The 16,537-nt window shown below is 38.7% G+C and overlaps 1 protein-coding gene across 8 annotated transcripts in view; it reads right to left on the reverse strand.

Moving 5' to 3' along the window:
- Window positions 1–16,537, reverse strand: part of NEO1 (neogenin 1) — a 268,181-nt gene that overhangs the window by 172,863 nt on the left and 78,781 nt on the right. For all 8 annotated transcript variants that reach the window (XM_055277851.2, XM_055277852.2, XM_055277844.2 and 5 more), the window contains exon 5: window positions 7,578–7,714. In XM_055277851.2, the coding sequence (XP_055133826.1) occupies window positions 7,578–7,714 (137 nt within the window). The remainder of the gene's footprint in view (window positions 1–7,577; window positions 7,715–16,537) is intronic.

Raw genomic sequence — 16,537 nt, forward strand, 5'->3', positions numbered from 1 at the left:
CTTCAACATGGAGGTTCTAAGACTGGGATGGCAAGAATGGCCTTCTTCCTTGGCTTCCTGTTCTTACATCTGCCACGGAGGGATCTGGTGCCTCCAGACACATGCACATGAATCCATATGGAGCTTTTCCATATGTAGATCCACTACAACCTGTATAACATCTACCCTGACGGAATGCGTTCTGTTACTCAGCTTTGCTTCTGGCACCTCCATTTCCTCTTTCCCTTTCTTCTCATTTTTCCTAAACTATATGCCATAAGCCTTAAGTTACTCAGTTTATTTCATTTTCACTTTGGGGTGATGATTCAGTTTCAGTCTTTTCGATCTAGTTTCCAAGTAAGTCTATGGTCAAGTATTAACAGAACAAGCGACGGGTTAACTTTACAACACGATTTAGTGTTAGGGGGGTTATAAGAATCTTTATTTTAAATTTTTTTGGATGAAATTTTAATCTATTATATACTAAACATTCTTGCTGCTGTGCTGCAAAGCCATAGCAAATCTGAGGCACTCTTGAAGGCTGAATTATTCTCAAAGTTGAAAGATGTCTTGGGTTAAATTAAAAGCACTACCAAAAACTGAGGTGGGGATGGGGAGCCTTTGCCTCCACCAGTCCCACTCTACCCTCCCCTGAAATCCTCTGCCTTTTGAAAGCAGATCATTTTTGCTGCGATGTTGGATGCTACATGAATCTGTCCCTGGGCCAGCGGGGACCTCTGGAAGCCTTCTTGGTGGCCTGGCTTATTTCCTCCGCCCCATCCTGTGGCTTTTCTAATGGACTTTCAGAAATTTTGTAATCTCATAACTTTCCAAGCTCCACCACTTCCTTAATTTTAAGAACTTTAATTGAAAGTATAAATTAAAGGTGTTGTTTGTAGACTCAACCACCCAATGAAAGCCCAAGCTATCATGACAAATCCTTGAATGTTAAGCAAATGATGCTGGTCATCGCAGCTTCAACATCTCCTGTTTTCTGCCACTTGACTCTCTCTGCTGATCTCAACGTTTCCTGGCTTTTCCTCCTTCAGCCCCTTGTCACTCCTTTGATGTCCTGTGTAGTGAACTGGTGACAGAAATTGTTGCCCCTCTCCCCACAACATCACATGAGTTTCCAATTTTATTATTACAATAAAAGTGCTTTATACTGGCTCTTCTAAAAAAAAAAGAGTTTAATCCTTAAAACAACCCATTCAACTGATAAAAGAAACAAAGACACAGGTAAATTAATTAACTTGGCCAAGTTCACAAAGCTAAGTGAACAGAGCTGAGACTGGAATCTAGGCGCACTGGGACAAGATTGCTCTCAATCACTCCTCTGTGGTGCCTCTCCAGTTAACGCTGAAAAAGCCAACTGTGAAGGATCTGGATGTACTCTGTATGTATGACATAAGGAATTTGCTTTTCATCCCGAAGCCAAGAGAACTAAGAGTTCTAATGAATGACAGCAGAATATTGTAACTGATCATGAAGTAAAGGGAAGTGAAATCACAAAGACTGAGAGAAGAGGGGAGATCAATGTCTTAATGTGGCCAGGGATAAGAGTAGAGCAGAAGAGTCAAAGAAGTAGAGTGACATAGGCTGTGGCTTAAGGAAAGACAGCGAGGTTTAAAACTTAAGTGGTAGAGGCCGGGCGCGGTGGCTCACGCCTGTAATCCCAGCACTTTGGGAGGCCGAGGTGGGTGGATCACCTGAGGTTGGGAGTTCGAGACCAGCCTGACCAACATGGAGAAACCCTGTCTCTACTAAAAATACAAAAAATTAGCCGGGCATAGTGGCACATACCTGTAATCCTAGCTACTCGGGAGGCTGAGGCAGGAGAATTGCTTGAACCCAGGAGGAGGTTGTGGTGAGCAGAGGCCGTGCCATTGTACTCCAGCCTGGGCAACAAGAGCAAAACTCCATCTCAAACAAACAAAAAAATTTAAGTGGTAGATTAGTTATTGGTATTTACAATGTCAACGGGGTTGCCAATTTAGAATTTATCCATTTGTTCCACAAAAACACAAATGGAAAAATTTCTTTTTGGTGGCACAGGAGAGGAGATGTGTATCACAGACTGTTGTAACTGTTTTAAGAGAAAAAGAAAAAGTTTCTGTTTTAAAAAACCCTCATGACCCATTTTAAGTGTTATCAACAATCTGAGATGACAGGAAATACAAGATGGGCTAATTCACGTCACTGCATGTGTAGAAACTCCAGGAGTTAATGATAAGACAATAAATCTGAAACATTTAACAGATGAAAAATGAACTTACAACCTTTTCTACATTAACACTCACTATGGCATTTCCTATAGCTATAACTTCTTTAAAAAATAACAGAAATCAGACAGGTATGACTGTATTTATACATATCTCTCCAACTATTTCTCAAAATCTACTTTCCCTATCTGAAAAATAAATGCTTTCAGTTATGGGACAGGGCTCAAAACAAAATTTTCCAAATATGCTTTTGCACATTATGAGTTCTATCTATAAACAGTAAAAAAAAAGAGATGATCTCACGTGGCACACAAGAACGATACAGCTTGAATTGTAACTACCACCCAGATTAAGAAACAGAACATAAACACACCAGAAGCTGGGCTATGCAACATTCAGTAACTATTCTGCCCTTGTCCAAAAATAATTACTATTCTGACTTCTAAAACCATGGATTAGTTTTGTCTGTTTTTGAACTTTACACAAATGGAATTATATATAACAATATAATTACACATATAGTAGGTATTCTTTTGTGTCTGGCTTCTTCTTTAAGGGCATTTGTGATATTTATCCACATTGTTGAATGTAGCAATGATCTGTCAGTATTCATTGCTGATAATTTGCCATTGTATGACTGGAAGACTACTCTACATTTGTATTTTGATGGACATTTGAATTATTCCCAGTAAGAACATTATTGTGCCTGGTTTTAGGGGCATATAATTATACATTTCTGGTAAGTATACTCCTAAGAATGTAACTACTGTATCATAGGGTATTTCTGTGTACAGTTTCTTTTCAAGTTTTTATTTTTTAGAGATGGTCTTGCTTTGTCGCCCAGACTGGAATGCAGCGGCACGATCGTAGTTCACTGTAACCTCAAATTCCTTAGCTCAAACAATCCTCCTGCTTCAGTCTCCTGAGTAGCTGGAACTACAGGTGCATGCCACCGTGCCTAGCTAATTTTTTCATTTTTTGTAGAAATAGGGTCTCACTATGCTGCCCAGGCTGGTCTTCAAACCCTGGCCTCAAGTGATCCTCTTGCCTCAGTCTCTCAAAGTGCTGGGATTACAGACATGAGCCACTGCGCCTGGCCAGTGTACGGTTTTTAATAGATTCTGCCAAACAGAATTTTAAAGTGATTGTGTCAGTGTATACTCCTGTCAACAGTACATTAGAGTCCCCAGTGTTTTTCATCCTAACCAATGCCTGGTATTTGTTGAGCTTTTCAATTTTAGCCATTATAGTGGAATATAGTGATATCCCACTGTGGTTTTTATTTGCATTTCTCTGAAGACTAATGATGACAACCACTTTTTCAAATATTAATAGCTAGCTGGACATCTTCTTCCAGGTTGATGTTCAAGTCTTTTGCCATTTTCTATTGGTTTCTCTGTCTTTGTTTATCTTACTGATCTGTAGGAGTTCTTTGTAGAACCTACATCAGGGATTGGCAAACTTTTTCTGTAAAGAGCCAGACAGTATATATTTTAGGCTTTGTGAGCCATATGGTCTCTGTCACAACTACTCAACTCCTGTGTAGTGGCATGAAAGCAGCCATAGGCAATACATAAATGAATGAGTGTGGCAGTATGCCAGTAAGACTGCATGAACAATAAATTTTGAAATCTCATAAAATTTTCATGTATCACAAAATATTATTCTTCTGATATTTTTCAACTATTTAAAAATACATAAACTATTTTTAGCTTACAAGCTGTACAAAAACAAGCAGTCAGGAAGATTTAGCCGACAAGCTGTACTCTGCCAACCCCAGGTCTAGATAAAGATCTCTGTCAAGTAATGTATGTCTTCCCAGGGATTTATCAATATTATTATGCATTACAAAGAACCAAATTTTGGCTTTGCTGACATTCTCTGTTTTGAATTTTTTTTTTATTTCATTAATTTTTGCTCTTGTCATCATTTCCTTCTTCTGTTTTCATTGGTTTGCAAATATTTTCTCCCATTCCATAGGTTGTCTCTTCACTGTTGATTGTTTCCCTTACTGGCAGGAGCGTCTCAGCTCAATGCCATCCAATTTATCTATTTTTGCTTTCGTTGCCTGTGTTTTCTGGGGTCACATCCAAAAAACCTTTGCCAAGACCAACGTCAATAAGCTTTTCCCCTCTTTTAGTAGTTTTATAGTTCAGGTCTTGTTTAAGTGTTTAATCCATTTTGAGTTGATTTTTGTGTATGGTATATATGTGATTTACGTATATGAGATAAGGGTCTGATTTCATTCTCCCACATATGGCTATCCAGTTTTTCCAGCACCATCTACTGAAGAGACTATGCTTTCCCCATTGTACATTCTTAGCATCAAGGGAGCCAGGAAAAATCTGCACTGCTTTTTCTTTTTTTCTTTTTAAAAAAATTCTCTCCAAGTATGACAACCAATGCACAGCTTTTTATAAGCCTCGGATGTCACACATGACTTCTGCCATACTCTATTGATCCAAATAGCTCCAAGCCCACCCAGATTCAAGAGCAAGGGACATAAACCCCACCACTCTTTAGAAGGAGGATAGTCAATGAATCTGGGAGCTGTTTTAAAACTCCCCCTTTGTTTTAAAAGGCTCTTGCAGTATTTCCCAGATATATCTTTTTTTTTTTTTTTTTTTTTTTTTTTTTTTTTTTTTTTTTTTTTTTTTTGAGACGGAGTCTTTCTCTGTCCCCCAGGCTGGAGTGCAGTGGCGCGATCTCGGCTCACCACAACCTCCACCTCCTGGGTTCACGCCATTCTCCTGCCTCAGCCTCCCGAGTAGCTGGGACCACAGGCGCCCACCAACACGCCCGGCTAATTTTTTGTATTTTTTAGTAGAGACGGGGTTTCACTGTGTTAGCCAGGATGGTCTCGATCTCCTGACCTCGTGATCCACCCGCCTCGGCCTCCCAAAGTGCTGGGATTACAGGCTTGAGCCACCGTGCCCGGCCCAGATATATCTTTTATTGAGTATTTATTCCAAAAGTGTTTTCAATGTATCTTTGTGCAGCAAACCTTCAGAGATCTTATGTGATAATTTTTACTATGCCTCACATTTTGGATGCATATAAATTGTGTATATTCGACATCCTTTAACACCTTAAAAAGATTACTCTATTGTCCTCTTGATACCAGATTTCTCAAATCAACACTTAGGTACAATCCAATTCTTTTTTTTTTTTTTTATAGGTGATCTGCTCTTTGTCACTGGAAGCTTTTAGAATTTTTTTGTCTTTGATATTATATGTTACTGTATATATTATTATATATTATTGTATGTTACTGTAAATGGTCCTCAAGGTGGGTTTTTCCTTCTTTCACCTATTTAACAGTCTATAAGTCCTCTTAGTCTAAGGTGTTCTACAAGTCTAATTCTGAAAAATTTATCTTAATTATTTCTTCAAATATTTCCCTCTTCCTTTCTCTCCTCTAAGACATCTATTTATCTAGATAGAAGTCCTTCTACCTATACCTATCATATCTCTTAGATTTTACTCCATGTGTTATCTTTCTTTATCATTTAATGCTGCACTCTCAGAGAATTCCTCAATGTAATCTTCCAATGCATGAGTTTGCTCATCAATGTTATACCTTTCTCTGGCCAGGCACAGTGGCTCATGCCTGTAATCCCAGCACATTGGGAGGCCAAGGCGGGTGGATCACTTGAGCCCAGGAGTTCGAGACCAGCCTGGGCAACATGGTGAAACCCCATCTCTACCCAAAATACAAAAACTAACTGGGCATGGTGGCACATGCCTGTAGTCTCAGCTACTTGTGGGGCTGAGGCAGGATGATCGCTTGAACCCAGGAGGTCGAGGCTGCAGGGAGCAGAGATTGTGCCACTGCACTCCAGCCTAGGTGACAGAGGGAGAGGCTGCAGTGAGCAGAGACTGTGCCACTGCACTCCAGGCTGGGCAACGGAGGGAGACCCTGTCTCAAAAAAAATAATAATAATAAAACAAAATTGAAAAATGGGATACCTTTCTCTATCATGCAGATTGCTTTATTCTTTATTTTTAGTATATTTTTCATTCTTAATATTTCTATTTGGTTCTGTTTATATTTTCTTGTTTTTGCATCATAGTGCAAATATCTTATCTCCTTAAATGTATTTATGGTTATTTTTAATTCTTGGTCAGTCTTTTCCAATAATTATCTATGAGATAGCATACATTATTCACTTGGTTGCCAATCTGAGAGTAATTGTATTATTCAGGTGTTCAGCTTGGCTATAAACTAACGTGCATCAGGGGTACCAACCACTCTGGTAATATATATGGTGAAAGCACTAAAGGCCAGGTCTTAATCGTATCTAAATGGTGAACTTAAGAAAAGAAGAGGCTGAGGCCCTGAGCAAAGAACGCCAGGGACCTCAGAACCACTGTGATTTACTCCAATTTGCAGGGCATTCCTCAGGCAACAGTCCCGGTCAGAGTTTCATTCTCAGGAGTGAAACAGCACTCCTAACTCTTAGGGAGAAACAGCACTGGGAGCAGTCTTCCTAGGTTGAAAGCTACCAACCTGGGAGTTTCGAGGGGGTGGGAAGAAGGGGTAGAAAAGTGACCTTTGGTCACTTTAGTCATCTCTAGCCAGCACTTGAGGGTACATTTCCATATGGAGGAATGGCACAGCAGATGGGGATAAAAACAAGACTATGTATACATGCCATCTTTATTTTCTGACGTCTGACTCAGAGAACCTATAAGGGAAAAAGGGAAGAGTACGGAGAAAAAGGAAGAACAACTACCCTTGCAGTGATTATCAGAATTATGAATAGAGGAAAATAAACACAAAATCATCAAACCAAGTTATATTGAGAGGCACAGTGTACTCCTTCCTGGGTGATCTGTTCACACAAAAGAAAAGGACACCAACGCAGAGGAGAGACATAATTCGGGGTCACAGAACAGAGACGTCTTCATCAGAAAACATACTGAGAGAAGAAAAGTGAATCTTCCAGATGCCCCAGATCATACCCTCCCTGTCACCACCACCACCACCACCATCACCGCTACTACTACTACTACCACCACCACAAATAATAACAACAATAACTAACATTGAGCTTTTACAATATTCTAGTCACTATTCCAGGGGTTTTGTAAGTATTAGCTCTTTTAACCCTCAAACAATCCCAATAAGGTAAATACTCTTATTATTTCCATTTTACAGCCAAGGAAAATGAGGTTCAGAGAAATTAAGTAAGTTTCCTATAGTCATATATCTAGGAAATATAAGATTTAGAATTTAAACCCAAGCAGTCTGGTCTAGGAGTTATGCTTTTAATTGTTTTGCTGTATTGCCTCGCCCATGTTAATATTTCTTAAAAATTAGCAGATCCAGAAAGTACACAGGATTTTTAAATTATACAGTAAATATTTACATACCTTGTACTGTAAGCTCTGCTTGAGCTTCAATTGTCTCATTTCCATTATCAGCTATACAAAAATAAGTCCCAGCATCATCCTCAGTAACATCACTGATCTCCAGGCTACCACCTGCCAGCAATACCAATCTTTCAGAGCTGTGTTAAAAAAAAAAAAAAAAAAAAGATACATTTCAGTACTAGGAAAATAATACCTGAGAAACTCTCCACATAGAGAAAACACTTAAACAGTATTATTATTTATATAGCTATAGATGAACCAAGACTAACATAAAATTACCAGAATTTAATTTAGTCCAATTTGCTTTGCTCATATTTTACATACATAAATATCACAAATACAAATCAAACGTTACAATGAATTATCCCTGACACTTCTAGTTATTCCCAAATGGGTATCACTTTTGGAACCAAATTCACTTCCTTCAGCCCATCCCTGTCTCCCTATTCTGGCCAGTATTTTTCCAAATTATGTAATTTTGAAGTCTGGAATCAATCTGAGTGTTAGTTACACCACCACAGCTATGCCACACTGAGATTAATAACAGAAAGAAAACATAAAGAGGGCAAATGTTAGATCCAAAACAGTAAGTCATGGGGTCACAGTGCCTACTGAAAGTTTCCCTATGGTAGCTTATCTAGGAGAGAGAGGAAAAGAGGAAGGGAAGAAAGAGAGAATGGTTGCCAGAGAGCAGCTCCCTGGGTGTGGTAGCTGGGCACAAATCAGTCACCATCATGCCATTATCAACCAGGATGTTGATGAATGCTGGCCAACTCTACAGAGTTATGTAAGCTGATTTAAAGAGAAACTAAAATAATCCTATAACATTGAAGAACAATCAATATTCTGATCAAATTTGTACAAAGTGAACAAGTTTAGTTAACCTGGAGAGTTACTAACCAAATCAGACATACAAAGGTACCTGACATGGGGCAAGAGATGCAGTTAATTCTAGGGACAAGTACCTAATTAAAGCTGCCACTTTAAAAGTCGCTTTCAGAGATGACATAAATTCAAAATATAGTACCAAACACAATAATAAATGTACACATATATTTTTATTTTGAAGTTCCACATCTAAACTGGTTTTCACAGGCTAGACTTTTCTTCCAAATCTTAATACTGTTACATTTCTAGTCTGTGTCCATGGATCAATTAAAAAATGTTCTGATTATAATTTGGCTTTTCATATAGAATTCCTTATAGGCCGGCCGCAAACTCCTGACCCCAGGTGATCCACCTGCCTCGGCCTCCCAAAGTGCTCGGATTACAGGAGAAACCCCATCTCTACTAAAAATACAAAAATTAGCCAGGCATGGTGGCGCATGCCTGTAATCCCAGCTACGTGGAGGCTGAGGCAGGAGAATTGCTTGAACCTGGGAAGCGGAGGTTGCAGTAAGCCAAGATCACGCCACTGCACTCTAGCCTGGGTGACAGAGCAAGACTCCATCTCAAAAAAAAAAAAAAAAAAAAAAAAGAATTCCTTATGGGGTAAAAAAAAAAAAAAAAAAAATCAGAGGAAGTGACTATATACAGTCTTGGTCACATTTATAATTCCCATTCTAAGTAAATAAAGTGTTGGTCTGGCTTAAATTTCATTACATTGTAAAGTCTAGGTAATTAGTCTTCCTGAATCTGATAAACATGATTAAGTTTCTGGACATAGAAAGCTGAAAGTCAGAATCAGATTTGGTGACTTCTCCAAGAAATATGACCCTGCGAGGTCATGACTAACCTTTATCAAGCAACCTTCCTATCAGAAATGTCTTAATTATACCCTTAAATCCCAAGTTTACCTGATGAAACAGAGAAGTAAGATATTATGTAACGGAATAGAGCAGGAATGACTGGGGTAAAATACATAGAGAGATAAGACAGATCTTTGGTGCCTCACAAAATAAGAAAAATTTACAAAAATTAAAATTCTACATTTTATACCTGGACAAAATTTACTACTAAGTTTCAGAAACAAAAAACTTAATGTTCATCAAATGAGAAATCAGTAGTGTATACATATGATACCCAGCTGAGATGAACCTAACTTGAAACACTAGTTATTTTTGAAAACAAGATACAGTAATTTATATCTAATAATTATACTAAAAAATATTGTTGATACTTGATATGCCTGATATTTGGCATATGTGAGTACCAGTAGCGTAGCAGTCAGTCTTTCTTAATGGGATTGATTTTACTCCCTTTAAAAAAAGCCTGGGAGAAATAATGTCCATTTGTTTGGCAGAATTAATTCACTCAATTAGTTCATGGCTCACAGGAAAAAGACCAGCAAGCCTTTAGAAGTCCAAAATTCAAAGATGCAAGCAAAGAAAAAAACCAACGTGAAAAAATATATACAGCCAATGGACTCAAGTAAATTCAGTGTTGCTGGGCATAAGGTATCCCTGAGTAGCCTAGGGTCAGTCTGGAAGAGCTTGGTGTGCTAAGGAGAACTTTTCTTTTTTGACCAAGGGGAAAGGCTTTAAAAAAAAATTAATAGGTTTTTGGGGAACAGGTTGTGTTTGGTTACATGAAAAAGTTCTTTAGTGGTATTTCTGAGATTTTGGTGCACCCATCACCCAGTGTACACTGCACCCAATGTGTAGCCTTTTATCCCTCACCCCCCTCCCACCCTTTCCTCTGAGTCCCCAAAGTCCACTGTATCATTCTTACGCCTTTGCATCTTCATAGCTTAGCTCCCACTTACGAGTGAGAACACAGGATGTTTGGTTTTTCATTCCTGAGTTGTTTCACTTAGAATAATGGTCTCCCATTCAATCCAGGTTGCTGTGAATGGTGTTATTTTGTTCCTTTTTATTGCCGAGTAGTATATATATATATATATACCACAATTTCTTTATTCACTCATCAATTGATGGGCATTTGGGCTGGTTCTATATTTTTGCAGCTGCAAATTGTGCTGCTATAAACATGCATGTGCAAGTTCTCTTTTTTGTATAATGACTTCTATTCCTCATTATAGATACAGGAATGGGATTGCTGGATCAAATGATAGATCTACTTTTAGTTCTTTATGGAATCTCCATACTGTTTTCCATAGTGGTTGTACTAGCTTACCTTCCCACCAGCAGTGTAAAAGTGTTCCCTTTTCACCACCTCCACATCAACATCTATTACTTTTGATTTTTTGATTATGGCCATTCTTGCAGGAAGAAGGTGGTTTCACACTGCGGTTTTGATTTGCATTTCCCTCATAATGATCTTGAGCATTTTTTCATGTTTGTTGGCCATTTGTATATCTTCTTTTGAGAACTGTCTATTCATGTCCTTAACCCACTTTTTGATGGGATTGCTTGTTTTTCTCACTGATTTGTTTGAGTTCCTTGTAGCTTCTGGATATTAGTCCTTTGTCGGATGTATAGATTGTGAAGCTTTTCTCCCACTCTGTGGGTTGTCTGTTTACTCTACTGATTATTTCTTTTGCTGTGCAGAAGCTTTTTTAATTAAGTCCCATCTATTTATCTTTGTTTTTCTTGTGTTTGCTTTTGCATTCAGGGTCATGAAGTCTTTGCCTAAGCCAATGTCTAGAAGGGTTTTTTGAATGTTATCTTCTAGAATTTTTATGGTTTCAGGTCTTAGGGAAAGGCTTTTGAGCAGAGTAATGACACACTCAGCCTTTGTGAAGAAACAAAAAAAGGGTGGGAAAACACTAAAGCAGAAGTTTGATTACATAATTACAATGGTCCAGAATTAAAGAGCAAAAGATTATGGCAGTAACAATAGGGACAAAAAGAAAGCAAAAAAGTATTGACTACTCTTAAAAAGTTGGATAAAGAAGGTAAGGAGAGAGATTTACTCATTCATTTAACAAATATTTATTGGTGTGTCTGTATGTGTCAGGCAGCAGCTGGGGATCAGCACTGAGCAAAAACACAATCAGTGCTGTCATGCATCTCAAGTGGGAAACACAGACATAGAAGATAACTCTACAAAATGGTATAGCAAAAGAACCTGCCAGGAAATTAGGGACGAGGAGAGATTTTCCTGACAAAGTAACCCTTAAGCTGAGATCCGAAGAATGAGTAGAAGCTAACTAAATAATGAGGTGGGAAAAAATATTTCAGAAAGATAGACTAGCACATGCAAATTAATTGTGGCAGAAAGGATCACAGTTGTTTGGGGATCTAAAATAAATCAGTGTGGCAAAGTGTAAGAAAATAGACGAGGATGAGGATGGAGCCAGATTGCATAAGGCTTTGAAAACCATTTTAAGAATTTGGGTCCTTAACCTAAGAACAACAGAAATCCATTAAACATTTTTAAAAGTGGGTAGGGGGCTGAGAGTGCTGTGGTAAAATAAGAGCTTTGAAAAGACTGCTCTGGCAGGAGTGTGAAGGTGTATTTGGAATGAGGCCAGAGTACAAGTGGGAAGAACAATTAGGAGGCCACTGCACCGACTGTAACTTAGAATAAGGCACATGGCGCCTTCATGGATGGATTCCAAAGACATGTAGGAGGTAAAATCCTGCAGATACATCAGAAAAAGAAACAGAGAAGAAGACAATTGTTAAAGACAACTTCTTTAGGGTGGTAAGAATGAAGAGAAAAGGAAAAAAGAAAACTGTTTAATTTAGTTATTTGTCGTTATTTGAAAGAGAGGTAAATTTTTTCAAATCTGCATTGAGGAGACCTTTTTCTTCGTTGAGATTTCTATTTTTTCATTTGCTTCAAATGTGTTTATAACTGTTCACTGAAGCGATGCTATGATGACTGCTTTACAATCTTTGTCAGATAATTCTAAAATCTCTGTCACTGTCTTTTCTCCTTTCAGTTGAGATTTTCCTGGTTCTTGGTATGATGCATTACGTTCAACTGAAACCTGGATATTTTAGGTATTATGTTATGACACTCTGGATCTTATTTAATCCTTCTGTTTTAGCTCTCTTCTAACACCACTCTAGCAGAGAAAGTGGGTGGTGGGGGGTGGGTGGTGGGTGCTGTCTCACTGCTGTCAGGTGGGGGTAGTTCAGGTTTCCCACTCAGCCTCCATTAACATGTAAGTGGGAAGGGGTTTCCTCATTGCTTCTTAGCAGGGTTGGGAGTTCCAGCTCCCCACTAGGCCTCCACTGATGCCTCCCTGGGTAGAAGGGGTAGGATTGTCTCATTATTGTTCCCCCACATGGTCACATGGTGTTGACACCATGGAGGGGGCCTTGCTACTACATGATGGTAAAGCCTTGACTCTCCACTGGGCCTCCTTTGATACCACCCCAGAATGAAGGGAAGGGTTGCCTCTTATGGCTGGATGGGGTGAAAGTCGAGGCTCTCCATTTGTTCTCTACTGACATGGGAGGGGCCTCATTACTGCCTGGCTTGGATAAAAGTCTTGGCTCCCTACTCCAACTTTGACATCACTTAGCAAGGAGACTGAGATGCCTCACTACAACCTAGGAAGGGTGGAAGTCTAGGCTCCTGGCATGGTCTTTGACTGGCATGGTAGGGTGGGGCCACAGTTTCTCTTCTGTGGTGTTTGACTGGAGTAGGAGAAAGTATAGTCTAACTGCTTTTGTCTTGCTGAGATGGTCTTTTCCTGCCCCTTTGGCTAGAGAGCACCTTCTGTTGAGGCTTTTTTTGTTTGTGCCTAATAGGGTTTCCAGGTTGCTGGCTTCTTTAGCTGCAAGTCTGGGATATATGAGGCAAAACACAGCCCAAGTTCCTGACAGGGTCTTGTGGGGGGAAAAAAAACTGAGCCCATAGAACTAACCACCAAGTTGGCTGGGCGCAGTAACGCACATCTGTAATCCTAGCATTTTGGGAGGCCAAGATGGGTGGATCACTTTAGGCCAGGAGTTCGAGACCAGCCTGGCCAACATGGTGAAACCCCCTCTCTACAAAAAATACAAAAATTAGCTGGCGGCGGTGACACATGCCTATAATCCCAGCTACTCATTTGATCCTGGGAGGCGGAGGCTGCAGTGAGCCGAGATCACGCCACCGCACTCCAGCCTGGGGAACAGAGCGGGACTCTGTCTCAAGAAAGAAAAAAAAGAACTAACAATCATGCTGTTCCTTGGGTCTCAAGCTCCCTAGCCACTCAATCTCAATCTTTCTCTCTCTACCTTTCAGAGTCTTCTTATGTTTGTTTCACATGTAACATCCAGGGTTTTTAGGTGTATTTAGCAAAAGGAATAGGGAAAAATATATCTACTCAATTTTCCCAGAAGTGGAAGTCTTCCATTTGTTTTTTAAATAATCTTATTTTTCTACTACTGTCAATTGTAATAATATCAAGCATTTTAACCTGTTCCTTTGCAGTGGGGTTCAGATCTATCACTTCATTAAAAGATAACATTATTTGACTATTAAATTACATTTTTCTGTCAATCACCTTGAACATTAGCATTTATATTTTCCGGATTCTCTCCCTTTAAAATAAAACTACTTAGTGAATGAGATCCATTTCCACCCCCCTCTTTCATTAGCTATGATTATTATAAATCTGAACAAATTTGATAAAAGGTTAAATATATAGATCAATTTTTGGACATTTATATAAGCCATGGAAATGTTTTTAAGTTCACTTTCAAAGAAGTCCTAAGATGAGTAATAAAGAAGGATGTTTAGTTATTTAAGATCTTTTTTTTTACTAGATCCAGCCTAATACTATCTGAATTTCTAGCCACTTTTTTCTTTCGATTTCTAAGCCTCTTTCTAATTTGGGGTCTAAATAATTTATTAGCTAAGGCCTATCTACATATCTCATAAGGCTCTAGCAGAAACAAAGATATTTTAAGCAATTACCTACATCCAACCAAAAGCACTCCAGTGCTCCATTCACTTATATTTTCCTACATTACTTTGGGTTATTCAAGCTAAATATATTGGCCACCACTTCCCCTCCCCAGTTATGTGCCAAGCACTGTGCCAGAGTCTGGAAAGACCATGTGAACACCACCAACACTGTCCTGCTCTTATTTTCTTCTGAAGCTTCTTGAGACAGTGACATACCGAGGCAGTGCTTCTCAGACTTTTCAGCCACCTAATCTGAGTATTCAGGAGCCTAGAGAACTACAGGCAGAAATAAGTCAACTCAATCTTAAAGTCTACTGCTTTATCCTTAAAATTCAGAGGAATGTTATTAACCATGATATATTCACATTTGATTTAGTTAAAAATCATCTGCTCCCGAGGATATCTTTGAATGAAAGTGGATGTTTCAGGAAGATATGAAACTTTTCTATCATGATGTGCATACCCTGGCCCACTCAGACCCCAGTCTGAGAATCATTCTACTAAAAGAACAATTCTCTAACATGTTGTATAAAATAGCAATCCTACCTCTATTTCTCTTGGCACTCCTGATATAATTTGTCTTAATTTTCTTCATAGCACTTACCATAACGTGACATTTTTTATTTTTACTTATTATCTGACTCTTTCCCACTAGAATATGAGCTCTGTAAGATCAAGAACTCCATTTGGTTCACTACTCTATTCTCAGCACCTAGAACATGCATGACATAGCCAGCATTTGGTAAATATTTGTTGAGTAATTACTGAACAAATGAGAATCATAGAATGCCTCACATTTATTTCTGACATAAAAAATCATTATATATAAGTTTTATACCTTCAGCATGTCCCTTCATGACAAAATATGTTTTAAAATAATACATTTCAGCCTTCCTACTCCTGATAAAGATTTTGTTCTAACATGTAGCCAATTAAAATTACTCCTGTAAGAACTTCACATTTTTATCCCTATTTTAAGGTTCCCTATGTTTCAGTTGGCAAAAAAAAAAAAAAAAAAAAATTGAAGTCTTACAAATTCTTTGCTTATGTAATATTTAGCTGGAAAGAGGAGTAGAAAGACAGGGAGGAAGCAAAATGTGGAGACAGGAAGTTGGTGAGTGGATGGATGATGAGAAAGAAATCAAGTGATATTGGGGAGGATGCCATGTTTTGCTAAGGGAGTATGTGGGGAACAATCTGATTGTATTCCATCATCCCCAGTGATCACTGAAGGCTGATCACCCAGATAACTAGATAGATATCAGTTTCTACGTCTTGGCTACTGAACTATACAAATTAAAATTGTCTGTTCACTTTTGATTTTGCAACTGGGAAACTCTAGATCTGTCCTGTCCAAATCAATAGCCACTAGCCACATGTGACTACCTGAAATGTGGCCTGCATGACTGCAGAACTGAATTTCTGAAATATTAAAATAAATGTACAAGCTAAAGTTGTGTCAAAATGTTTCCCACTAAACACATACTTTATTCTTTTGGTAGAACTACATTTCACATTAACTGGTACATCACATAAAATATTACTATTATATTTATTATTGTACATGTACTTCTTACTTTTTAAAAACGTGGCTATAAGACATTTTTAAATTACATGTGTGGCTTGCATTATATTTCAATTGAACAGCACTGCTGTAGAACAATGGTCCTCAACTGGGGGCAATTTTGCTTCCCAAGGACCATCTCACAGTATCCAGGGACATTTTTGGTTGTCACAATGCGTAAGTGCTACTGCCACCTATGGGTAGAAGGCAGGGATGCCAGTAAACATCCTACAGTGCACAGGACAGCATTATTTTGGAAGCAAAAACATACCTACCTACCACAACCCACACCACTTATAAGAAAACACCTGAGAAAAGCACCCATTGCATAAGGAAGTAATGAGAGGAGATAGGAAGGACAGTAAGGTGGTTGGTATTTTGTGAAAGATGAAGAATTTGTGATTTCTGATAGGATTTCAAAAGGCAAAAACAACAGGATGAGGAATACATTTTCTTTTCTTTTTTTTTTTTTTGAGACAGCATCTAGCTCTGTCACCCATGCTAGAGTGCAGCGGCGCAATCTCAGGTCACTGCAACCTCCACCTCCTAGGTTCAAGCGATTCTTCTGCCTCAGCCTCCCGAGTAGCTGGGACTACAGGCGCATGCCACAATGCCCAGCTGATTTTTTGTATTTTTAGTAGAGACG

This window comes from Symphalangus syndactylus, chromosome 5, assembly GCF_028878055.3.
Source record: "Symphalangus syndactylus isolate Jambi chromosome 5, NHGRI_mSymSyn1-v2.1_pri, whole genome shotgun sequence".
Taxonomy (NCBI): Eukaryota; Metazoa; Chordata; class Mammalia; order Primates; family Hylobatidae; genus Symphalangus; species Symphalangus syndactylus.